The following is a 26,505-nucleotide window of genomic DNA, read 5'->3' as shown; positions in this document are numbered from 1 at the left end:
TGTGTAAATGTAACTACTCCTAACATATTGTTAAATAACTGTCTCTGCATTTAATTATTGTTTATTCAAGTGTACATATTGTACATGCAGTTATATAAATGTAAAAATATATTTAAGCACATTTCTGTTATTATAACTTAAATCCTTTTAATTTAGGGTTAAGAAACCCGCATTACTCTATCAAACTATTAAAGAAAATAGCAAAGACAAATATCAAACAAGTTATTACATTAACTTTGTTCAATGCTTAAAATCCTTTCAAGGGTGCGTTTGCACAATCCCACGTGAAGTATTTCATGTGTCGTAAAGCCACGTTTAAAGTAGTCTTCAATATACTCAATACATTTCCATTTCAAGTGTAACCAGCCAAAGAGCTGCTTCTATGACTGTGTGTTTAAGTATCTCATCATTTTGATTTTCCATCATAATTTTGACATTCTGTCTCATAACTTCGACTTTCTATCTCATAATTTAGACTACGGGGATATTTTTATTATCAAGTCTAACTTTTAATTATTAATTTTTTTATTTAATTTCTTTAAACTTTTTTTTTTTTTTTTTTGCTGGCGGATTCGCGGGCCACATAAAATGACGTGGCGGGCCGGATTCGGCCCGCGGGCCTTGAGTTTGAGACCCCTGATCTAAAGACTTGAAAAATTTAATTCCTTCAGATTTCCCCCGACCTAAAACACACCTCCAATACCTCCATGACTAATCCTCACTCTCAAACTGTAAGATGTGTGGCCCTGGAACAGAAAAGGGTCCTTGTCCTCAGACTTAAGTCCAGCTTGTGTTGGTGCTCCTGACAGAAGCGGTCTACAGACTCTCGTGGTGCCATTAGAGCACGCCTTTAATCCATGGATGGCACCGGTGGGAGAACTTAGACCACACGATGCTCGAGGGTCACTTAATGTCCACTTAAGACTATTAAATGAGGTGCTATCACACACACAGAGGCTAGCAGCAGCAGTTAGGGACTCATTCTAACAAAATAAAGTTAATGCAGACTTACGAGTTGTACCAGTTGAAGGTTAGCCAGTTGAGGCCTTCTAGCTGGTATTCCCTGAGTGCGTTGCAGTTCCTGTAATCCTTGGAGCCCTCCAGCTTTTTCCAGTCGGCGGCAGGAGGCCGATCCTAGACGCACATTAAATTATTTATTAAACGACATTGAGGCTTAACAATCCTTCTGAATTCATTGGTGTAAGGATGTGGCTCTTTGAAATACAGTAGATGGGTTGACGGAGTGTTTCACTGCCTCATGTAGAGGTAAAATAGTGGAGTAATTCATAAGTTCATTAGATGCAGCTACTATTTTGATTTAGCTGCTTTTCGTTCCTGAAATATGATTGCTGCATGCAGCAGTTGTTTATTCTAAAAGACCCTTTCGGGGTAAGGAGGGCTCAGAATAGAGAGCAAAAGTCCTGACCCCCCTTTAAGCAACATGTTGATCCACATGAAAAATCAACGTGACCGTGGGTTAGTGTGAGGAATCTTGTCATGCACTAAACTGTTGACAAGTGGAATTTTGACCTTCGGCGTGACCAACATTCATCCTCTGGGGAAGATGAATGTCCATCCGTCAAATAGTTGAGCAGATGTTTCTTTGTTGGTCCAACCGGCCATCCCTCAAGCAACACTGCTAGTGCGGCTAAATATATAGAAACACAAAATACTGCCTCTGTGGAGCATTTCTAACATGGTCCTTAAAGACATAGTTGGGATCTTTGGAAGTGGGTACACAGTTCTTCTAGATGAGCTTTGGAGAAACAGACAGGAGCACCAGCACGGAAGCAAAGTAATGTACTGCTGTGGACATATTTTAGACACCTGGAAGAATCAATAACAGTTAAAGTGTACTATACTATATGTAGAATATCTTCACCCGTTTACCTTGCTGTTAGACAGCCCTTCTGAGAGGGAACTGAAGACCAGAGTCACCAGACTCCATTTACAAAAACAGTAATTTTACCTTTGCAGAACACAGCAGTTGCTGGTCTACCGCTGCCTCGATTGTTTAGTCAGTTTGGATTTACCAAAGTCACACAACGATACAAACAAACTAACCCACCGAGGCAGTGGTAGACCAGCACCGGCTGTGTTCCGAGAGGTAAAATGACTGGCTGTAAAGAGCATAGATAAGTTCCCGTCACAAAGGGTTGTGTGACAGCAAGGTAAAGTGGTGAAGATATTCTAAATATAACGTACACTTAAACTAATATAGATTTGGTATGCAGTACATTACTTTGCTCCTGTGCTGGTGCTCCTGTCTGTTTCTATGAACTTCATCTACTGTAGTAAAACACTGACTATGGAGAAGAACCTCATACAAACACACTTAAAAAAAAATCTGAACTATCCCTTTAAGGAGAAACAGTAGGCAGCAGTTAAATAGATGGACACAGGGAGAGAGCGGAGTGATGAGGGAAAGACCACAGCCAGTCAGCTGCTTCTGTTCAGCATTAAACACACTGTTAGTGGTTTGGCTTGGCCACAAGAGCAGGGCGTGTGTGCAAGTGAGTGTGTGTGTGTGTGTATGAGTGAGTGTGTAAGACCACAAGAACGTGGCCCTGTGGAGAGCAGTTAAGGGAGCTGTAAATCTGGAGGAGGAAGGAGCAGGCAGCGGGGCAGCAGGCCAACACACACACGCCTACTGGGAGGAGGCTGGGACCCATATAGTACCCAACGAGCATATATACATATACACACAGGGCTACTTGCCACTTTCGTAGTGTTGGGTGCGTGTGCTGCGATGCGTTCATATTCCTCTATCTTGGACTGGTCGATGTCGGCCTTCAGCTCCCAGGTGGAGTCTTCGTAAGGCAGGCTGCACCATTTCACCAGATACAAGGTCACCGTCTGCACAGAAACACACACACACACACACAAACAGAGAGAGAGAAACAGGGAGGTTTGGTGAGTGTGCGTGCGGGGAGGGAGAGGCTCAAACCCCATGAAAGATGACAGAGAGAGATCAAAGCACCTCTCCGTTTTCATCTGGGCTCTCTGAAATGTCCAGGACGCGGTCCACCTCCACGTAGTCGGGGTTAAAAGGCTCATCGTCCATCTGGGTGTGTGTGGGGGGGGGGGGGGGGGGCAAAGTGGAGGTTTACTGTCAGAAGCAGGGAGATGGTTTTAACACTTACAGCAGGTTTTTGGGTGAGGTTGCGTGATTTCAGAATGAGCATTTTCCCATGTGTTTTTCTACTTTTTCTTTTTCCCCTATTAAAAAGCTATTGAACTATATGGATTCCTGGAGGTCTGATGGGTCAGGCTACATTATCGTACAAAGCTGTATAAGGATAAAGACGAAGAGCACCAGAGACAAATAAGAGAGAAGGATCGGTTTGGACACCTGAACATTCTCAGCTGTGAGCGGTTTTTAATCCAGAATTGGTCAACTGGACCAACGGATTGTTGTCGATCCGTCAGATCCCGCCTCACAACCGATTAATTAGTTTAACCAGAATAGTGTGAAAAACGTTTCACTGCCGATTCAGTAAAAATATGCGATGAGTGATCGTTAATGCTTTCTATTCGCCGATCCCTGATAATGCTACATCGTTAACAAATCTGTGCTGAGAGCTAGTTCATGTTAGCATCACCGCTAACGTACGGAGGTTCCATTCAGTTACATTATGATGCCTTCATGCTCTGTTCAGTGAGAATGATGTGTTCACATGTCATTTTGTAAAATGTAGTCTTTGGTGAGACACTTGAATAAACAGTTTTCTGAAGGAGGTGTTTTCACAGCAATAAAAAATAAATATTAGAAAAGGGAAATATGACCTGTTTAACTTCCTAACACTAGCTCTAAACAGTTTATAATACAGCATTTAAATTACTTATGACCTCATCATTTTAATCAATAATCAATCTCTTTCTTCTTTTGAGTTTTCTGACCCGTTGCTCATCGGTTGTAGTGAAGAGCGCAGGTCTTACCTCCGTGATGAAGCTGTTGAGTTGCTGCTTGGCCCGGAACCTCTTGACCTTTTGGTGTATTCTCTTGTCCTTCTCGAGCTCCTCCAGGTCTGCCCAGCGACAGTGGAGGTACGAACTGAGACACAAAGACACACCCAGGGGCTCATTTCACTCCGATCAAAGCCAGAGAATATTAAACTCCACACCGCCGATCCTGTTGGTTACACACTTATTTGCAAGTTGTATGTTCAAATTCGTGCATGCCGCTTCACTCTCATTTGCGATTTTTTGCTTTTTTTTTTGTTTTGCAGTTCAAATGGAAATCTGATTAGTGTGAGTGGACACAAATGAAATGTGGGCCGGCTGAATAAATGACAAAAGATGGAAGAAAAACAACCTACTACCACTGTTATTGATGCTAGAGTGAAGAAGGCTCTCAGGCTGAATATACTCAGCTTTTACACTTTGGACACCCTGAAGAGTGTGCGTGTTGAAAAAAAGAGGATCCCTGCTGTAAAAGACAAAAGAGGGTGACAGGGAGAGAAAAAAACAGCTCGTTACTCACAAGCCCTTGAACTTGACGTAGAACTCCTCCACCTCCACTTCCTCCCCCGACTCCAGCTGGAAAGAAAAAAGAAAAAAGGAAAAAAGGTTAATAATGAGCAGATATAGTAACTGTGCGGTGAAGGAGCAGTGTGTCATTGTTATACAACATGTGGCTAAGTGGCACAGAAGGAGCCTGAAACAACGTTTTCACATTAGGGCCGCATGCTCAAGATGTGTGACATGTTTTTCACTGCGAGAGATTGATTGATATATCTCGATAGGAAAAAATACAGGGACTTTCACCCTGTAGGGGGCATCTGTATGTCGCTACATTTCAAAGTGAAATTAATCAATCTGGTGCACTTTAGAGCTAAACTAAGAGGCTAAGTGAAGAACGTTGTGCCCTGGTAAAGAATGGACCCTCTCACAGGGAGCCGGCCCGTCGAGGTGAATCCCCCCGGACTGTGAGGACCAATATTGTTAGAAGTGTAACTATATTAGTGGCGGGTCTGTCTGGACAGTAGCTAACTACTGGGAAATACTGGATTAGTCATGGGAAATCAGAACTGTGGGAGTTTTCCTTTTGAATCAAGCAGCAAAAAATCTGTGTACACACACACTGAGGGACAATACTGTTTCATTCATTTTGCTTTTTGGGATAAAACAGAACGGCCAGATGTAGATGAAGCTTGCGGCGAAGTAGATGGAACATTTCAAATATGCCAACGGATTATACTTCCAAATTAGAGACAGATTATTAGTCAAAGAAAAATATGTGGCAGAAAACACAAACATCAGAACGGTGTTAAAAAAGTGTTTCTCTTGCTGTGTGTGTATGTGAGAAAGGGAAATACCAAAACAGTAGCTCTTTCAAGCGCAGCCGTCCATTCACCATTAAAAACACACACACACACACACACACACACACACACACACACACACACACACACACACACACCTACCTACTACTACTACTGTAATGCCATGAATCATCAATCACACACACAGCCTGAGGAAATGCTAGCTTGGCGTCTGGCATAGCTAGAATTGTGGTTTTGGCTGTGTGCCAAGCCCGAGGTCAACTCTGAATGGAGCGCTGTGTGTGTGCATGCGTGCGTGTAGGTGGGGGGGGTAACCCATTGGCAGCTGGCTAGCAAAGAAAAGTTGGCTGGTGACTAGATGTGCGTGCATGTGTTGGCTCAGGGATGAGCTTTCTTTAGACAAGCCACCTAAAACAAAGCCGGGTAGAGAGAGAGACACACACACACACAATGACACACGAGAGCTCACGTCTCCGCTTACCGAGTGAATACTCGCTGTCTGAGCTCTGTGTGTGTGTGTGTGTGTGTGTGTGTGTGTGTGTGTAATCTGCTCAGGCCAGCTGTGGAGCGGCTAATCAGATGACGTATACCGTGCTCGGCCCGTGTGTCCATGTCTGTTGAATCATCTCACCTGTTTCTTGGTGATGCGTTTGCCCATGATCTTCTCCACGACGGGCCCCTCGGTCTCAGCAAAGTCCTGCAAACACACACTGCTGTTATAACGCCTAAAGCGACTGACTTAAACTGCCCTTTAAAAAAAAAGAAATTTGGAAGAAGGTGCCAGACAGGAAACTATTCATTCAGTCTCCAAAGCGATCTACATTATTTCCACCGATGTCCTAATGTAACCCGTGACAGTTTAGTGACTGATACCTTGGTATTAGGGGGAAAATCTGATGGTTTAAAATGTGTAGCTTCTTTCTGTGAGATTACTTTATGTCAGACGCTGGCCACACACTCTTTAAATAGCGGTGTGACAGACCGTAGTAGATCCGACCCTTCGAGTCTTGCAGCTGTACCTGTTGTTGAGACGGGGACTTGGGTGCCGGCGAGTCGTCACCGCTGTCGTCCTCCTCCGAGATCCTGAACTCCAGATCCTCTGTGTACCTCTTCCTCTTCACCTGGCGGCTGGAGCGACGCTTCTGTTGGACAGAGGGAGAGGACATCGGCTGTAAATTTGTCACCTTTTGCAGAAATCCCAGCAGCAGCTTGATGACTCGTTACCAATCCCCCCTTTCAGTTGGTTCATTCAAAATGTCCACTGGTCGTAAAGCAGAGAGAGATGAGTAAAAGACACTCAACACAACACATCAGAGTGCATACTGTGTGACACTAGAGCAGAGCTGGAGACAGGAATCCACAGGAAACACACTTCATTGTCATTATTCTCTTCCATATGGTCCGGCATGTTTAGATCCATGTTTATATCAAAACGTTGCCAAATAATACGGATGTGTGAGCAGGCTGCTGCTGAGGTTCATATCTGAATGAGGGGTGCTAATAGCCAGCTGCTACTCTGTTTACATGGCCCACATAATCACATTCACACATAAAAAATTTATCTGAGGGGTTTAAGGAGGGATACGGTGGAGTCCTGCTTTGTTCCTCCAAAATTCAAATTGTATTTCAAATAGTGCACTGAAAATAAATAAATGTATGCGGCAGCTGAGAAGTTGCTGATAGTGCACGGTGTGAACTTTGTCTGTCAACACGGCTGGTTTACAACACAAACTGAGGCTGAGGGATGCCAAAGAGAAAAAATAAGGTTTTGTGGCCTTCTGCTGTTCTCGCTAGGCTTCCTGAAGAAACTATTGTTTCTATTTTAGATGCCTACCTGTACACCGTCATCATCGTCCTCCTCAGGAGGCGAGGGGGGTGGAGACTTCACCTCCACGTCGTCGCTGACTGATGGCTCTCGCTTCCTCTTGGAATCCTTCTTAGCAGCGCTAGACCCGCCCTCAGACTCCACCTTCTTACTGCTGTGGAGAGAGAGTAAGAAGGAAATAAAACAACTTTATATCCACTGAAGAAGAGACAAGTGGGTAAAATAAAACAACAGAAGACCAGTCCTCAAAGTGTTTCCTCCTTTACAGTTTACACACAACGAGGTAATCGTGTGTGTATGTGTGTGTGCGCCTGTCTGTCCCAGGGCAGTCGCCATGTTTGATTTACCCATTTAGAAATCATTAGTGTGCCTCAGGCTCTGGCACACAGGGGGTTAATGTGATGAAAGACCGTGAGGAGGCGGAGGGAGCAAGATGGAGAGATACAGGCACGGAGAGGAAGGGGGGGGGGCAGAGAGAGTGAGACAGGGAGGGGGGGGAGGGAGGGAGAGAGAGAGACAGGCAGGCAGACAGAGAGGGACAGGGGAGAGAGAGGCCCCAGAAAGAGGAGGAGGGGTTGAAAGGCCCTCAAGCTTCCTCTAATCTCTGGCATGGAGAGCAAGAGGAGCTGGCTCTATCTAACACACACCTTCCTGGACTGGAGCGGGCCATCCCAACCATACTTTTCTTAAATGACCAACATACAGTTATGCCATAAAGGACACATTAACCTCCTCTACTAACTCACTAGGAAAATATCTCTCTCTCTCTCTCTCTCTCTCTCTTCTCCTCTCTCTCTCTCTCTCTCTCTCTCTCTCTCTCTCTCTCTCTCTCTCTCTCTCTCTCTCTCTCTCTCTCTCTCTCTCTCTCTCTCTCTCTCTCTCTCTCTCTCTCTCTCTCTCTCTCTCTCTCTCAGCAATCACCATCTCCCTGGTAACGGCTGGTCATGTGACCTGCACCTGTTCCTCTGGCTGGTCGCCACACGCTGGAGCCATCTGGCCCCACACACACACTTACTTCTCCACTTGGCTGCCTTCTCCCCTCTCTTCCTCATAGCGTCTTCATGGTCTCACTTCTTTCTTCAATCACTTCATCACCTCCCTAAACTCTCGCTGCTCCGTCCATCTCTTCAGTCCTCCTTTGCTGCTCTGACTCTCTCCTTTTGTATTTCCCGCTTAGTTGTCCCCAAATGCTTCAACTTGTACCACGATAAATTCCAAACAAGTTTGCAGACTCACGACAAAAACTGTTTTGTAACGCCGCTTCTGTGCAGCGGTAACGCACTATTCTAGTCATTCTGACAGAAGCAGCAGATAAAATCATACTTTGCTTAGAACATATGAGAGTATGGAGAGGGGAGAAATTTACTCAAAGTGCAGCAGGGAAGACATATGTGTAGCCAACAGGAAGTTAGCATCACACTGGTTCCCGCGTCAAAAAGCCAGTGGGGTTTATCCATTGAATTTTAGATTACTGCAGAAAAATAAGCTCTGTGGCAAACAAACTTTCATGAAACGTACACGCTTTGTTCAGCAAGATAAATCTTCACAAATGAACCACCACTTTTATGATTTTTTGAAGAAGTTAAAAGCTAACTTTAGGCTACAAACCAACTGCACCACATCACATTAGCGAGAGTTAACACAACTAGTGGGTGTGATGGCCTTTTGTTGATTTTTGATATTTGCTCAAAGACACATCGACATGGATTAGCGGAGCCGGGGATCGAATGCCGATCCTCTGATTGAAGGACGACCCTGCTCTACCACTGAGTCACGGTCGCCACTTGTTAGCAACCGCCTTTTTTAAAGACACATTATAGCATTTACTGACTTATTTTATGTTGTAAAACAAAACGTTTGAATCTCCTAAGCTAAACCACAGACCAATATTTCAGGAAACCAACCAAAAAACCCATTGACTTGCAGACAAGGGAACCAGCGGCCTTTTTCCCGCTGTGTTATAATTTGGAATCTATTGAATGGTTGAGTGTTTTAGTCAAATGTTTTCAGCAGGGTTTTATTTACAAGTGGCTGTAATCACTAATTGTATCAAATGACTCCTCTTTACAGAGCTTTATATAGAGCTTCAGCTCATTGTTTAGCTATCCGGACCGCAACCTTCCTGATTTGGTTCACTCTCACAGCTCTCACAGTGTCATATTCAGACACGTGAGTAGGGCTGAGAACTTTTTTGACTCACTGCGACCAGAAAAAAACAACGATGTGCAACACTGCTGCCGTTTGTATCTTAGTGTAGAAAAGTGGCGCTACCACTGGAAAAACGGCACAACGTGACATAGCGGTAGTGGCAGTTGTTTTCCATCCCATACGGTTGGCTTGTCAATAGCGCCGTATTTCAAATCACAGTTATGAGCCCGACACACAAGGCAGCTGTTTTCAGTTAAAAGGCTCTAAAAGCTGTACACCAACTCTATCTCTGTGCCATTTGGTGCTAAGCAGGTAGCGACTACCTGGTGAATATCACGGTGCCTTTAGCAGAACCGGACATTTCTCCTCAGGAGTTGGCTGAGACCAAAACCAGAGCTGTAAGAGTGTATATTGGACTTAAATCAGCTGGACACAAACATGACAAAATAATGATGACGTTGCTCTGTAACTGCTGAATGGGTAAAAAAATTAATGGACTTGCATCCAATGCCAACAAGTGGTCAAAATAAATCTGGTTATTGCAAGTTAAGAAAAATGTAGGTTCTTATTTGATGACTGATTTAAATTGTGTCTGAGAGGCTGGTAACTCAGAATGTCCGACAAAAGAATTGGATCTTCTTTACGTCTCCGTATAAGGCTAGTCCTGTCCAGGTGTACTACCCCCCCACCCTCACCCATTCACTCTGCTGTATACTCGTGGGCCGAGAGCCTGGCACTCACACATGGCGGCCAGCTGTGGTGCACTGTGTGTCAGTTTGTGATGCTCCTTTCAGGTTGAGCTGGTGAGATAAAGGAAAAGACAGGATGCAGAGCAGTGGAGTAAAATATAGGGAGTGAGAGGAGAAGAAGAGGAAGACAAATTAAGAAAAACAAAGGGGGGGAAGGGTGGAGTGTAAGGGACACCTGCTGCCGTGATGAGTCACACACTCGCCCCATGGTAACAAAAACCACACACACACACACACACACACACACACACACACACACACACACACACACACACACACACACACACAGCTGTATTTGCACATGCGTCTGCAGACACGCAAGGTGCCTGCATGCATGCATGCATGTCTGACTTGTTTGTGTGTACTGCAAATAAATCACCCTGCGCACGCGCACGCATACACACAAACAGTGAGGGAAGGGTGTGGCAGCTGAGAGCTGGGTTATTTATAGATGTACTTCCTCTGAGAGAGGTAGACAGAGAGAGAGCGAGGGAGCAAAGGAAAAGAGGGATGAGAGAGAGAGAGAGCAAGGTCAAAGGAGAGGAGTGAGCTGACTGGACTAGTAAAGCACACGATTCTCTCTGTAGTGCGCACACACACACCTTCCTGGACAGCTGATGCTAATAGTGCTGAATGCATCCGAGGTTTTCATTTATCGTCTCTTCATTAACATCCAGTCGTCCTGCACAAACAACTGTTGTTGACTATGAGGCACTACTTTAACCCTTTGAACACAACTTGGGCAAGACAACCAGTCTTTACTGTGGTAGCTTTAGTGTCCATCGCAAGTGTGGAAGAAATCATATAAATACACTCTGCATATCTTCACAATTCATCTAAATCGGTGCGTTATGCAGCATGACTTCTCCGAGCACAGATTTATCGAAATATGTTAAAAACTGCGGGCCAAAAGACATGGTGGATCCATGGTGGCAAAATTTCAAAAATATTTATCCCATATGTACATTAGATAAGTGATGGAAAAGCTTGGTTTGCTTTGATTTATGACTAACACAGCATAGAAGGTCCTCAACAATATGGTGAGCATCATCCATGTACAGACATCATGAGGACATTTAGGCTCAGGCCATATGACGAGATTATCGTTCAACATTATATTGGTTGGCCACGATAGCGGTCCAAACGTGTCCAGGATAACTGGTTGATGTTCAATTTATCTACGCAGTCTCTCATTTTCTCTTGCTTTCTCTATGCTCAACGCATTTTTGTAGCCGATAAAAATGTAAGTTACGGTTCTGTCAGATTGCTGCTAGACCACCCTGTTAACAAATGGTAAACAGTTTCTCACTGCATGGAAAATGCAGTTCTGTAAGGCTAAAAAGAAAAATGGATTCATGCAGGGTATTTCATTAGATAAAAACAAGTTAAGTCTGCCTGGTTAATATGACAAGACTTGGAAGTGACAATGCCACAAACTTGTAAATAAAGGAAGTGAAACCTGAAAGCAGCCTGTGCTCAAATGTTTAACAGCCCGGTTAGTGGTCCCACTAAACAAGTGAAGGCTTCAGCCTGCTCTGTAGTGTTCACACATAGATGCAAATACACAAAGCCGAAAGAAAGCACTCTGCAGCATGCTATGGGCCACATGAAAAACTCTTTCTGCACCCACTAGTGGAAATCACAAATCCACTAAAAATGCAATGGAACACACATATGTACTAGAGACCTTTGAAGAGGATCCACTTTACACCAAGTTTTATTAAAGTTCATTTTCACAGCTTTTAAAATGTATTCTAACAAGTCAGAAAAAAGTCAAAAGAAGACCTCCACCTCCATGTATACTGATTGACTTTCCTATGGAGGAATGAACCAAGTGAGGATCCTGAACTCAACGAGAGCCACGCTGAACTTCATTAAAAAAAATTATGGAAATTGAATGTGCAAAAGACAACGCGGGGCAGCAAACGCCTCAGCCCTGAACCCATGGCTTAATCCAGAGAGAGTGACAGAAAAGAGGAGTGAAGATGGAGATGTGATGGATGAGGGCGGTGGAGGGGAAAAGATGAAAGGCTCCTCTTCAGCAGGAAGAGGTGGGACTGGAGGGGGAGGGGGGGAATACAAGGGAAGATAGTTGGGTGATTGCAGCGGTCCACCATTTTAGAGTAGCAGTGAATGGCCGGCAGCCATTATTATGCTAAATTAACCTGGGAGCTCTGGGCCGCCACTCAAGATGGAGGAAAAGCCGAACAACAGATAAGAGCTAGTTTACCAACACACACACACAGGGCTGAGAATGCACTCGCCCACCCCCACATTTCCTCTGCCCCCCCCCCCTCCCCACACCCAGTTGTGCCTGTGGAGTGGTCAGCAGCGTGGCCTTCATTATCATTAGACGCCATTTTCTGCCACAAAGATCACCAGCAACCCCTCCCCCAATGCCTGCCTCCTCACTGCTTCACACACACACTCTCTCTCAGCCCCCCCACTTCCCCGCCTCCAACTGTTTTCCAGTGGGCGATGCACACACACACACACACACACACACACACACACACACACACACACACACACACACACACACACACACACACACACACACACACACACACACACACACACACACACACACACACACACACACACACACACACCCCCCAGCGCTGACCCCTGCCTGATGCTTTGGCCCTCCCTCTTCCTCTGAATAAAAGGGGACCAGGGAGGGAGGGAGGGAGAGAGACAGAGCGAGAGAGACAGAGCGAGAGAGACAGAGCGAGAGAGACAGAGCGAGAGAGACAGAGCGAGAGAGACAGAGCGAGAGAGAGAAACAGAGAGACAGAGAGAGACAGAAACAGAGAGAGACAGACAGAGACAGAGAGAGACAGAGAGAGACAGAGAGAGACAGAGAAACAGAGAGAGACAGAGAGACAGAGAGAGAGATATGGGGGCTGCCTGACACATTCCTCAGTCCGATCAAGTTTCCACCTCCTCAATGGAACCACATCTGACTCTCTGGTACACAAACCCTCTTTGCCACTCCGCATCGCTCTCTCTCATCTGACTGATTGAGAGGGATGAAGCAAAAAAATAAAAAAAAATAAATAAATAAAAATAAAAATTGCTCACATCAGGAGAAGTGTTATCCTCCCCCCCCCCCAAAAAGAAAGTAGAGAGAAGTGATAAAGCCGGAGAGGAAGAGTATAAGAAGGGAATAATAGGAGCAGAGAGCTCTGTGCAAACGAAGCGAACCAAAGCCGATGGACAAACGCTGAGAAGACCGACAAGTTCATCCAGCTAATCGATATCCTGAGTGGGAAGCTTAGATTCTACGGATCACGCTCCTGGCGTGGTTACATGCTTTGGTACTGAGTGTAAGCTAAAACTATTACATGGAGCTGGCAATGATGATACTCAATGAGCACCAAATGTGAATTAATCCGCCGCTTAAAATAGTCCCCAACAAACTCACCATTTCCTCCTGTTTGTGTTTTTTTTGATAAAAACTACAGTTTTAAGATGATCTTCACATAGGGTCAACTTACAAGCCTTTCCCTGTCCTTTCAGCCACATCTCGTGGCCTTAATCAACACGTGGATTTTGCGCTCTGTATTTGAGACCCTGTTTTTAAAGATTTCCATCATCAGACAGGTTGGGGAAGTCTTGAGTCGTATTTTTTGTACTTTTCATAGGATTTGTTTGCAAAAAAATATGTGTATTTTAAAAAGCAACCTTTAAAGTGAGACTTTTTAACTTCTAAAAGAGGAAATCATACTTTTAGCATTTTCTGTTTACTCACTTCATAGAGACAAAGTAAGAGCGTCACAGTACAGGACACACACAGTAGGAGTAAAACTAAATAAGACTACCGCTTAAAGAAATATGCTCTTTTATAATAGCTGTAGAAACTTTAGATGTCTTGCATTGCTACTATGGTACCGAATGGAAAAAGCAGCCAATTCCCTCTGGAAAAAAAGCTGCAAATTTCATGTTTGAGTTGATTTATTAAGCATAATGACAATAGAGTCTGTTCTTTCAAATAAACTTGGCATTGCCAGGGGGATAACTGACAAAGTGACGAGTAAAGAAGAAGGTGAATAATACTACTTTCCACCCGACCTGCAAAACCGACAGCAGTTCTGACCCTGTTGATCCGCAGCTATAGAAGAAAATGTGATTGATCCTCCGATTTGTCAGTCAAGCAGCGCATGCTCCACTAAGCCCTGTGATCACTCACACACACACACACACACACACACACACACACACACACACACACACACACACACACACACACACACACACACACACACACACACACACACACACACACACACACACACACACACACACACACACACACACACACACACACACACACACACACACCAGTTCCCCCTGGTTGGCCACATGAGTGTGGATCTAGTGAGTGTGGATCTAGGGCTGCACGATAAAGGGCATTGTGAAGTGCGCATGTGCAATAGTCACATGGCAGGACGTACAATGTCAGCAAATCGACTCAAACACATCGTGGTGCCACTTTTTTTTCATCTTTCAGTTCTCTTTTCCCACGATTGATCCAGTATTTCCCATTAATTACATGCAGTCTAGGTAGACACGCCCACGTTTCATAATGAACCATATACATTCACACACTTCTCCTCCTCGCCTGCCTGTGTGAGAGGACCCTCTCCTCTGAGAGGGCATCTCCCCGAAACGTTGCGCCGCTGCCGGCTCTGGGTCGGCTTTACAGCACCCTTCGCCGGTTCCCCGTGGGGAGGCCCGGGGCTCCCTGCACTGACCGATGTGTTTCTTTCTGTCATCACCGTTCAAATCTATACAACCCATGAGTTTGATCACAAGAGCACAAAATGCTATAGAGCTAGCTTCTTGCTGTCGAGGTACACCAGATTGATGGATTTAACTTTAAAACTTAGAAAATCCATGATGAAAATTATTTTTGTCACAACGCAGATATACAGTTCTTTCCAATATATCGTGCAGCCCTAGTAAAACCTATTCTGAACATACCAACATGGTTGAATTGATAGTCGCTTTATTTCCTCAGTTTTCCATCTGCTGGTATTCAACGGTTACTACCTGGGCTGCTGCCTCTCTATTGAATCACTATAAGTGGAAAACATCACGCTTCTACCGAGTAGTTAATGTTGCATCTTCAGGACTTTCCACCCTCTCTGCTGACACCAGCTGATGAAGTTGGACTCCTCTTACCTGGTCATTAACACACGTTTAGCTCTACACTGCTACTTTAGAAACAACCACATACACACAAGGACTAATGGAAAGCTGCTCCTACCTGGTTTTCTTGGGGGTCTTGGTCTTAGGCGTGGAGCTCTTAGTTTTCTTCTCCTTGGGCTCTTTGGGGGTCTTGGGTGTCTTCGGGGTCTTGGGCTCCTTTCCCTCCACCTTCTCCTTTGGTTTCTTTTTCCGCTTCTTCTTCTCCTCCACTGGCGGTGAACTTCCCTCTACAGTTCCTGTGCCAGTCACCTGTTCACCCGCATCACTTCCTGTTTCGGGAAATCCAGACTTCACGTCTTCCTCTCCTCCTCCTCCGGCTGCTACTGCTCCCCCTCTCTCTGCCTTCTTCCCTCCCTCCTCCTCCTCTCCGGCCACTACCTTTGCTTTCTTTTTCCTTTTCTTTTTTGGCTTGGTCTCCTGGTCGCTGGGCTGCTCTGTGCTGATAGGCTGGCCGTGGGCGCCAACCGTCGGCCTGTCAGGAACCATCATTGAGGCGTCGCCTGACGGGTCGGTGGGGGAATGCTGGGAAGTGGAGGAGAAAGTCAGCCATCAATTTCAGTTTTTTCAACAACTTTAAACTATGCTTAATAACTTTATATATAGTAATACATCATTTAAATAAGACACTTGGCCTTCTTCCCCACAAATAAACAGCAGTGGTCACTTGGCTTTGCATGTACAGATCTGGTCAGTGTTGGCCAAGACGCATGAAGAGCATGAAAATATGCTAATAGTTCTCTAAATCATTAGTCACTTGACTTATCTTTGGGTATTTTCATTAAACGATTGATTAATTGACAGTGTCGATAATCATTATTTTCAGGCCTACATTTGTGTTTAAAAAAAAGAAAGTAATCTAAAGGGCTAGAACTAACGATCAGTTTGTTATTAATTAACCTTGCGATTATTTGTTCTCTAGAAGACGCCAGAAACGTCTTGTTTTGTCCACAAACTAGAGTGCACATATATTCAATTCACTGCCATGGAAAGCCAACAAGTATTCAAATTGGAGAATCTTATTTGAAACATGACTCCGTAATGAAGCCTTACTGTTCATTTTCTGTTGATTGACTAATCAATACATGGTTTCAATATGGATCAGTCTGAGAACGTTTGCAACCTTCCGTTCCATCGTTTTGCCGTGCCAGCCTGTCAAAAGTCAAGAGGGCGATATTTTCTGCGTGGGCGGGGGTTGAGATTGTCAGTCATGGCCGACTACAGAGCAGAGGGGGTAGACGTGGATCCATCCATCCATCCGTCCGTCCACATGGCTACCACCTCCGCCCTCTCCTCGACTCCCTGTTGCCACAGTGTCCTCCCCCTCCTCCAGCAGGCTAACCTTAGTAAACAAACCGGCTGATGCCTCGTTTTCCTCCTGCAGACTAAATCCTCTCCCAAGTAGGCTCCCTGTGACAGGCAACTGGTTACCAGCTGTTGGGAGCCTCTCCAGCTGCCTCTCCTCCCTCACCCACTCTTCCAGCCCTCCCTCCCGCCCTCCCTCCCTCTCTCCAGCTGCTCAGGGTCCCAGTAGCAGATGGGAAATCAGGCATCATGACACGAATAAATTATCTCCATACTTCAAAAAGGCGCAGCGAGGGAGTATGTGTGTGTGTCATACCAGTGTGCCTTTGAGAGTGTGCGTGTGTAGCTGTGTGTCAAAGAGAGGTGTGTGTGTGTGAGCATCAGCAAGTTTATAGCGAAATGCCACGGCAGCAGCTCCCCTCTGTGTACAAACACACACACACACAAACCTCGGTTGTGTTCACGTGGAGGAGGAAAGAGTTGGGTTGCCATCACTGAAAGTCCACTTCCATCAGGAGAATGCTAATGTACACGCACACATTCCGCACCAAACTACTGCAAGGTCACGTGTCACACACACACACACCTCTGCACACAAACACCTGCTGACACACACGTAAACTGAGACATTTAGACACGCAAATAGGGGGAGGAGAGGGAGAGGGGGGGAGAGAGAGAGATGGAGGGACAAGCGCAGAGAGATGTGGGGGGGAGATGCAGTGCCAAGAGATAAATCTGTCCTCCTGCCAGGCTTCCCAGATAATCAATCACACGAATGACAATGGAGACACACACAGTGCATATACACAAACAATCACACACACGCTGGAGTCCTGCGTCAGGTTTGGTGTTCTGCTGGGTGAATTCAGCTTGATGGTGTGCTCAGTTCTGCTGGTTTTAATCCAGTTCTCCACAAGGAATGGAAAAACCACTGCGCTCTACTGAAAGACCATTACAATGCACCTTCAACACAATGATATCACCAATAAGTCAATTTAATAAAAGGATCCATAAAAGACCTCGATGAATGAGTGGCCTCGAGGCCGATATCACAGACTCGGAAGAGACGAACAGGGTTGGGTTTCATCTCTCCGTGGACAGAGGGGGATGTTGGAGGACCTCTCTTCCAACATCCCCCTCTGTGAGAGGAGGAAGTTGGAGTGGAGGAGGGCAGGACAGCTGGAAGTGAAGTGAGATAAAGGGTTAAATCTACCAGGCAGAAACACTTTAGACTCCCAAAGGATGGAGTGAAAGAAAATACGGTCACAGTCGTTCAGCTTCTTGCCTTACCCATCCATCTATCTATCCATCCCTCCCTCCCTCCACCCAATCCACCACCCTCCTGATCTGATACAGATCGAACTCCATCTTCTGCCTCTATATGAAAAAACACAAGGCCTGTCACATTAATTACTATATTGACTTATAGTACGATATGGACACGATCGTTATCATTTTACATTGTCCACTTATGGTACGATATATGGACATAACTGTGATTATTGTTACGTTACCGACTTATCGTACGATATATGAACATAACTGATTATTGTTACGTTACCGACTTATCGTACGATATATGGACATGAACGCGATAAATTTACGTTATTGACTTATCATACGATATATGGACATGAACGCGATAAATTTACGTTATTGACTTATCATACGATATATAGACATGAGCGCGATCATTTTACGTTATCGACTTATCGCAGAATAAATGGGCAGGAGCGCCATCATTTTACGTTATTGACTTATCGTACGATAAATGGGCAGGAGCGCCATCATTTTACGTTATCGACTTATCGCACAATAAATGGACAGGAGCGCGATCATTTTTAAGTTATCGGAATATAGTACGATATGTGGACTTGAGCTGGATCATTTTCTATGTATCTACTATACGGACAAGTATATGGACATGACCTCAAATATTTTTGCTGACCTCCATATTGCTTGTTGTGTTTACATGCATGTTTATTTACAAACAGCAGGATTTTCCTGACCATTAGAAGACTTGCACATCGCACAGACATTGCACATTTTTGTTGACAGAGAGTCCATTTTGTTTATTGTTTTGGTTGTGTGGTCTTATTTTATTTAGCTCTTTGAACTGGTGCACTTGCATTATTATGCTGTTATATTATCATTATATCAGTGGCATAAAATGGTGTTAAAACTCAAATCATCTTTGGGACAATTTATTGTGACAGCACCTTTATTTGCAGCATTGGCTGGTGATATTTCTGATTTACTTGGTAAAAATAGGTAAAATATATATTATTCTCAATCGAGCCAGTTGAAAGTACACTCGTCATCATGCTGTCAGCGAATGCTTTGTAACGTTAGACGGACTTCCTCCCCTGCATGAAATCATTTTTGGACAGTGATTACATTTTGCCATATCACTACTCTTTGTGACGCTTGGCTGCACATTTGAGCGCCAGCGTTGGTCAGTCATTGGTTGATGGATGCTGAACAAACACCACTTTCAAGCAGATTTTTAAAAAATCCATATTTTTTTTTTATCATTTTGGAAGTGGTTGACACTACATTTTCTGCCACGGTTCCAAACAGTCTAGCTACACATAAGTGATTGATGTCGCTTACTTCCTTGAACCAATCGGTATTTAACAACGTTTGAATCTGATGACAAATGTTGGGCTATTTGGTCACTGTCAATCAAGTTTACTTTAACACCTAAATAGTTATAATGGAACAGATTAGCTAAAGGTGCGAGTTTTAAACTATTACATGAATAATGTCTAAAAGATGTGTTTTTTAACTGTGATTGAGCTACTGTTCTCTTATCTTAACCATGTGCCCTACAGTTATATATATAATTATACATGTAACTATGGGACACATACTTATATAATTAGACATTTAATAGTAAGTTTTACTTTGACACTTTAAAGTATAGGAGAAGGTGAAATTGATAGGATACATTTATTTCTTAATTTAAAGTATGTGAACTCTGGCTTGTGCAGATAGCTAATGCACATTTTGATGGCTCAGATATCTCTTGTATAAAGAGTTAATGTTTCATCTCTCCATGATGAAACAGCCAAGAATCATTCACAGTAAGCACAGGAGGAAGGAAGCACCTCCTCTCTGCTCAGACACTGCTGCAGCAGCAGCAGCAGCAGCAGCAGTTGCATGTCTCAGCTCTTCAAATATGGTGAGGTGGGTTTCCAATAAAAATCACTCAACCACCAAAACCAAGATGAATCAGCTTACAGAGAAGTAGCTTGGCGAGGTGCTCGTACTATCTGCCCCTCAAAGGATGATTAAGTACGTCATCTTTCAGGACAAGAGATGAAGCCACACTGCTCTGCTGTGGCTTTCCATGGCTGAATTTCACTTCATTTGCCATTAGGTATCCATTGTTCTGACTGGTCTGATGACGTGCCCATCTCAACAACATTTCTATGTGTCTGTCATGCTGGACCGAGGTATACAGACTTGAGAGGAAGAAACGGGCCAACAGAGGCACTCGTACTTTTAAGGGTCTTTCTTGTAAACTATGTCCTCAATACTGTACACGACTAACATGAATTTCTGGTGAAACGTTTGAAAGAAACCGAGCATTCCGTCAACCGCTGACATTTTCCGTTTGTTGGAATCCTCGCACACAACCAGAGTCGACTAAACGCCAGAGGAGCGTTTCCTCGAAGCCGCGGCGAGCTGGATGGTATGGCAGCTCGCTGACAGCAACCGAGAGCGGGGGAGGGGCGAGACAGGCATGTTATATGTCAACTAAAGTGCTGCACGCAACACAGTGTGTGTGTGTGTGTGTGCGTGAGATGTAGAATAAAGGTCACAGCGCAGCACTCTGCCAGAGCTGTGACCTTGAGCTGCTGACGAAGGCACGTGTGTGTGTATGTGCATGTGTAATAACCATGCTTAGTGAACAGATGGAGCTTAGAGTACCAGACATACAGTCATTATGACTGACTGACCAGCTTGGTGTGTGTGGCTCTTTCTAACAAATGCATCGTGTGGCACAGAGAGAACTCCCTTCCTGTGCCACACACACATACAAGGCTATCCTATTTCCCCAGGCACATTCGCCATCCCATTCCAGACCACACCATCCCAAGCCACACTGTCGATGTGTGTGTGTGTGTGATGACGGGGCTGCCTGACCTGCAGCTAGAGTCGGGTCGGCACATGCAGCTCGCCCGGGCTCACCAGTCAACCTGGCATCTAGGTCAGGAGTGCTGGATAGATTGAGAGTGACGGCTGAAATGTCAACCACAAAACGCAGCGGTGCACGGCTGGGAGGTGGAGTCGGGGTGGGGGGGATAGTAGGGCGAGGGGGCGGGGCACAGGGCCGCTATTGTGTGTGAATGGGTCAGTGGAGAAAGAGGGCTTTGAGCAACAAAACAAGCTAATGGACACTGGAGGGCACTTGATGCAGGCGGCGACGATGGCTCGCCACACAAAACACAAACATAGAGGTTGCCATTGAGAACGGCTAACCTCTCCACGGCAGCCCCCCCCCCAATCTCCTTTGCTAGAGAGAGATCCTGGAGTCTTTGCTCATTTTCCCACTTATTTTCCTCTTAGCATGTTTTCCCCCCTCCCCCAATCTCTTAATCACCCACCAGCTTCTTTTTTTTCCTCCTCACTGTCTCCCTCTTTTACAAACTGCCTGTCTCTCTGCACATCCGGCTACACAACATTAACTTAGAGATGACAACCCTGAAATGGGTAAGAAACAGTGAGACAGACAGACAGACAGACAGACAGACAGAGAGAGAGAGGAAAGAGAGGAGACGGGGAGGAGGGAGAGACAGGAAGGGAGGTTTCCTCTATAGAGAAGGGGGAAACGTGGGAGCAAGGGGGAGGAAAGATTATGCTGGTGGCGCCTCTGTGTGTGTGTGTGCGCGAGCATGTGTGTTTGTGTGTTGTACACATCTCAGGATATGCAGCTCACAGGAAACAAACAGCTGCAAAAATCCATTTCCCCACACACATACGGAGACACAACGACACACAAGGCCCACAGCAGAAGATACAAAAGGCAAAAAACACAACTCCACTGAACCAGGGCCCAGTGCACCGCTGTGTTCTCAAATGTCATGTACACACATTTATGCACACAGAACGCACACTTCCCTTACACTCCAAACACACACGTTCCCCCACCCACATGAAAAATAAACACTCACATGAAAACCACCCACACATGAAAACAAATGCACGGTCTTGATCTCTCTCATACACACACACACACACACACACACACTGCTGCTACCACATCAAAGTGTTTGTTTGATGGGAGACTCACCTGTACGTGAGGCACTTTCTGTGGGGTGAGAGGTGGTGAGGAGAGCGGGCGGGAGGTGGTAGGTGCCCAGGGGTGGGAGGCCTGGTTGGGGGGAGGGGGCGTGCTCTGCAGGTGGTGCGGCATGTGTGCGTGCTGCGTCGGAGCGCTCTGGGCGGGCGGTGCCAAGCACTGGATCGGGGCCGGGACGCCATGCTGACCGACGGCCGGACCCTGGAAACCCATGGGAGTGGGCTGCCCGCTCCGGGGGGCCTGCAGCGGGGTCTGGAGCAGATGCTGGTCTCCCCCCTGGCTGACTGGAGCTTCAAGAGGCCCTGGGAGTAGAGACGGGGAGAGGAACACGGCATCAGCCCCGACTGTGTGGATGCATGATCAACAACAATGTGTTTTACCTCCTGTCCATCACCAAGACCATCACTTTGTTGGTGTTTCCATCACCAACACCATCATAAACATTTGTAGAATATTAAAGTAACAGACACACTAGGTGGCTGCAGTAAATCAGTTTCTATTAAGAAGTAAAACAAAGTACAAAAGTAGTTTGTACTGCTTTTAACAAGCATTGAAAGGCATAATCAAAAGTAAATTCAGAAAAGAAACGAGAATAAAAACAGAAGCTCAAGTTTCATGCAATTGTCAATAAGTAAAGGTAAGCAAAAAGTGGAGTGGCTCATATGTGTAAAATAAACATTACAGGTTTACAGGCCAAATCAAGTTTCTGAATTACTTCAAGAATTCCCTCGTCCAAGTGTAGGATTTACGCGCAGAAGCAACTAAAGTGTGTAACTCTAGTTCTACTGTATTGTGGAGGGTTGCTGGAACATCATCTACAGTGTGGACCATCTCTGCCCATGAGGACGATCCACTACAACAACCCTAGAGAAGCTGCATAACCTGACTGTGTGATCTGACCACTGACATGTCTAGGGAATGTGTGTATTTCATGAGGAAGGTGATACAAGACGGCTAAAGCTTTTTCTTCTTCCAATTGGAGTTATGTTCTTAAATCAATGTTTGGGTCTGTTGGTATTTCAACTGCTATGAACATGTGGCAGAAACCGTGTAAAGACAAGGTCAGTCTAACATCTCTGCGTTGTACTTACACTCTGTTTTTAGATGTGTATAGAGGAAGTGAATGGATTGAGTAGGTGCCAATCAAGCACCAAACGTGAGACCAATGACAAAGCAACATGGGACCGCATCAACTGTCCTGTGCTTACCTTGCTGGAGCTGAGGCCTGTTTGGCCCCATTTGAGGACCACGCTGCGGCCCCATGCCGGGATACATCTGCCCTGCACTGGGAGGCATGTTGAGGGGCTGCTGGTGTTGGGGCTGTGGGGCAGACAGAGGGATTTGGGGAGTTCTCTGGGCCATAGCATTGGGTTGAGACTGCAGGGCTGTGTACCCTGCAACCTCTGGGGCTCCGGCTAGCCCTGCGCTGGGGGGTCTGCTCTGCTGGGGAGGAGGTGTTGGGGTTCCCAAAACCCGCATTGGGGACATGGATGAGGGGGAGGGGTAATTTCCCTGAGCTGGGGGGGCAAGGTGGGATTGGGGCTGGTTTTGGGCCGGGGGCAGACTCTGGGGGTGTTGAGGGTGCATAGGCTGGCCCTGCTGCCCTGCCTGCTGCTGCTGCATTGGGGCAGAATGGGTTGGATGGGGCTGGGGTTGGTGCGGTGGTCCAGGGGGATATCGCTGCCCCTGTGGCCCAGCTGCTGGGGTTGATCCCTGGTTAAACCTCTGGCCGAGCTGCCCTGGTCCCATGGCCTGGCTTGTGTTAGCATTGACATTAGCATTGGCACCCTGGCCCATCCCAGGTCCCATGGCTCCATACTGGGCCTGATAGCCAGGGTACTGGGCACCCCCAAACCCTCCCATGCCCTGTTGGTGCTGGTGTGGAGGCTGTCGGGAGGGGGAGTGTGGGTATCGGGGTGTGTGGCCCATGTTGGGATAACCCTGGGGTTGTGACTGAGGCTGGGGGTGTCTCATCTGAGCCCCACCCATTCCAACGTGCCCCAGGTAGTGAGATGGGTCCTGAGCAGGAGGGGGTACCATGCTCTGCGAAGGGTAGTGTTGGTTCATGCGAGCTGCATTGGGTGTAGGTGGGCCTTGCATCCCACTATAGTTGCCTTGAGACATCTGGTAGGCTCCCATCTGGTTGGGGCCGCCCCCTGCTTGTGTCGGAGGCTGCTGATAAGCTGATCTGGTCTGCTGCTGCCCCCAAACACCACCACCGCCGCCTCCTCCTCCTCCTCCTCCTCCTCCTCCACTTCCTCCTCCTCCTCCACTTCCTCCTCCACCTCCACCTCCACCAGCATCACCCGGGTACCCATGGTGGGGGTTGCTGGAGTTAGCTGGGGTATTATGGTAGTGGGAAGCCATGCCATTCATGGGCGTGTTCACGTTTGGTGGCCCCTGGCTGGGGCCGTTCTGGGCTATCATTCGTCCCGCGGGGGCACCAGGTTGATCGTAGCCTGTGTAGGGACCATGGTCGTACATTTGCCCCAATTTAGGCTGCCCGGGGCCGGGCCCAGCGCCGTGGATCATCCCCTGGTGGTAGCCTCTGTTTCCCTGGTGCTCGTGGTTCAGAGAGGGATTAGTCTGCTGTGTTAAAGGGTTGGACTGGGCGGAGGCAGGCTGCTGAGGAAAGCAGTCCCCTAAACCATCCAATCCATCTGAGAACAGCCCTGCATCGTCCCCGAATAGGCTCAACATCCCTGGGTCCGCCATGGCTGGGTGGGGGGCCCGCAGATGGAGGGGACTGGATGGAGGGAGGTGTGTTGTGCAGTGAGGAGCTAATCAGCTAACTGCTAATTTGAAGCTTGCTACTCCATGGTCCTATTTAAGGTTCCTGGAGAGACGGACAGAGGGCGGGGAGAAAGAATGACAAAAATTGGAATTAGTGCATCGACCAAAAGACTGCTGTACGCTGTTCTGAAAGCTGGACTGTGATGAATGTAGTTTTAGAACTCCTTGACGGTTTGAGCAGACCTGGACAATTGCACAAAGTTACAGACACGTTCAAAGGCTGATTTATTACACGTCTGCCACCAAATGACTTGAAACCGGCAGTCTTTACTATTAATTTGACAGAAGAATCATTCTTGTGTGAATAAGTGGTTGCAGTATAGTTTGGGTGAGCAGCACAGCATTGATCATTTAGCAACACGCAGCTAGCTCTAAGCTAGCAGTTAAAAAGGCAATTGTTAAATTGTTATCAACCCTATTTGTTAGACGGGACTAACTGGTAGCTTATCGTTATTGCCATATATGGATAACTATGTAGCCATAGCACACTATGTTTGAGTGTCATGTTGGGCTGGGCGGTATACCGGTTAACCGGTATAAATTTTCCGTATGATATGAATTTTTCATATACCGTCAGGCACAGCCGAAACAACTTATGTCGCTCTTCAACAGGCAGCAAAATATATTGTTCGCCGCTGTGAGCGCTACTACTACTTCTTCTAGTTTTACGGCGGTTGACATCCATCTAATTGGTGCATTACCGCCACCTTCTGCTCCGGAGTGTGGATCAGACAATAGACTGTGAGCGCTACGGTCGGAGCTAGTTATCTTAAGTGTATTGAGAGGGAACCCTAGTCATGGTTACAACAACAATTAACAACCCACAACTAACGCTCTTTAACATGGCAAAACACTACGACACAACAGTTTGTGATGCATAAACAATTTGTAACACTAATAATTGTACATTTATAAAATTTCCCCGCCGAACTGCATGCTGGGTACAGCTAGCTAACAACAGTCTGCTAACAGCTGGGAGAGGCTCTGTCGCTCCAGTAACGTTACATTAAAGTACAGAAAAGAGCGATGCAGGATGAACAAAGATTGAACAACAAAATGTATTTTGGTCAGACACATATGCAACGCTGATTACTGTGTAATATGTGTGGTATTTGTTATAAATGTACGTTGGTACATAGAGGGTGATAAGAAGCTGTACATGGAGGGGCTTAGGACCCAGGGGAATGTAGGTGAAGGAAACAGGAAGTCACGGAACGGAAGACACGCCACACAAAACAGCTGTTCACCGCTCGCTGGCCGGTTGGCCGCCCGGTTCTTTTTGGCGTTAATTAATTAATGCTTTAACGCAAAAAAAAAAAAATACTGTGATATGCATTTTTGGTCATACCGCCCAGCCCTAGTGTCATGGCTAAAGAGTCATTTCAAGTCTATCGATTATGGAATATCTTATGCTACACAACTCTTTTTTGGGGGTTTCCATTTGTAAAAGTTGTTAACAGTACCTGGTACACTTCTTTGTACCACCTCAAAGTTCCAAGCAAGCTGATCTGATACTAAAAGTTGGAGTTGAACCACTTCAGACCACTCATTGGTCAGAGAGAATCATCACTAGTGCAACACGGGACATCATGCACAAACCCACCATTTGTAACGCCGTGGAAAAGCTACCTTAAATAGCAACCAAATTTTATATTCACTCAACACATTTAAATAGATTGGCAGCCTGCAGAATCACGCTGCACACTATGGCATACAACTGATGTTTGGTTGCAATTTTAAGGATTTCGCGAGTGTGGCATCGAACAGGATGTCCCGATAGTTACCACGACGTCACTATGGCAATCAGCTGAGAATCAAACATACACTGAGGGGGTCCTAGCCGCAGTGTTGACTGAAACAGAAAAAAGGACGTACCAAAAG

At 46.0% G+C, this 26,505-nt stretch overlaps 1 protein-coding gene across 4 annotated transcripts in view; it reads right to left on the bottom strand.

Moving 5' to 3' along the window:
- The window catches only part of chd7 (chromodomain helicase DNA binding protein 7), a 70,342-nt gene that overhangs the window by 28,592 nt on the left and 15,245 nt on the right, over positions 1 to 26,505 (bottom strand). For all 4 annotated transcript variants that reach the window (XM_076079577.1, XM_076079567.1, XM_076079596.1 and 1 more), the window contains 11 exons: positions 23,040 to 24,667; positions 21,823 to 22,133; positions 15,280 to 15,743; positions 7,120 to 7,264; positions 6,305 to 6,427; positions 5,917 to 5,982; positions 4,484 to 4,539; positions 3,940 to 4,054; positions 2,981 to 3,064; positions 2,719 to 2,856; positions 1,013 to 1,134 (listed from right to left, as the gene is read on the bottom strand). In XM_076079577.1, coding sequence (XP_075935692.1) covers positions 1,013 to 1,134; positions 2,719 to 2,856; positions 2,981 to 3,064; positions 3,940 to 4,054; positions 4,484 to 4,539; positions 5,917 to 5,982; positions 6,305 to 6,427; positions 7,120 to 7,264; positions 15,280 to 15,743; positions 21,823 to 22,133; positions 23,040 to 24,546 — 3,131 coding nt within the window. In that variant the 5' untranslated portion in view covers positions 24,547 to 24,667. The remainder of the gene's footprint in view (positions 1 to 1,012; positions 1,135 to 2,718; positions 2,857 to 2,980; positions 3,065 to 3,939; positions 4,055 to 4,483; positions 4,540 to 5,916; positions 5,983 to 6,304; positions 6,428 to 7,119; positions 7,265 to 15,279; positions 15,744 to 21,822; positions 22,134 to 23,039; positions 24,668 to 26,505) is intronic.

This window comes from Anarhichas minor, unplaced genomic scaffold, assembly GCF_050575085.1.
Source record: "Anarhichas minor isolate MPS153535 unplaced genomic scaffold, ASM5057508v1 ptg000006l, whole genome shotgun sequence".
In the NCBI taxonomy this organism is placed as follows: Eukaryota; Metazoa; Chordata; class Actinopteri; order Perciformes; family Anarhichadidae; genus Anarhichas; species Anarhichas minor.
The sequence above is the reverse complement of the archived record's forward strand: the minus strand, read 5'-3'. Positions and strand labels throughout refer to the sequence as shown.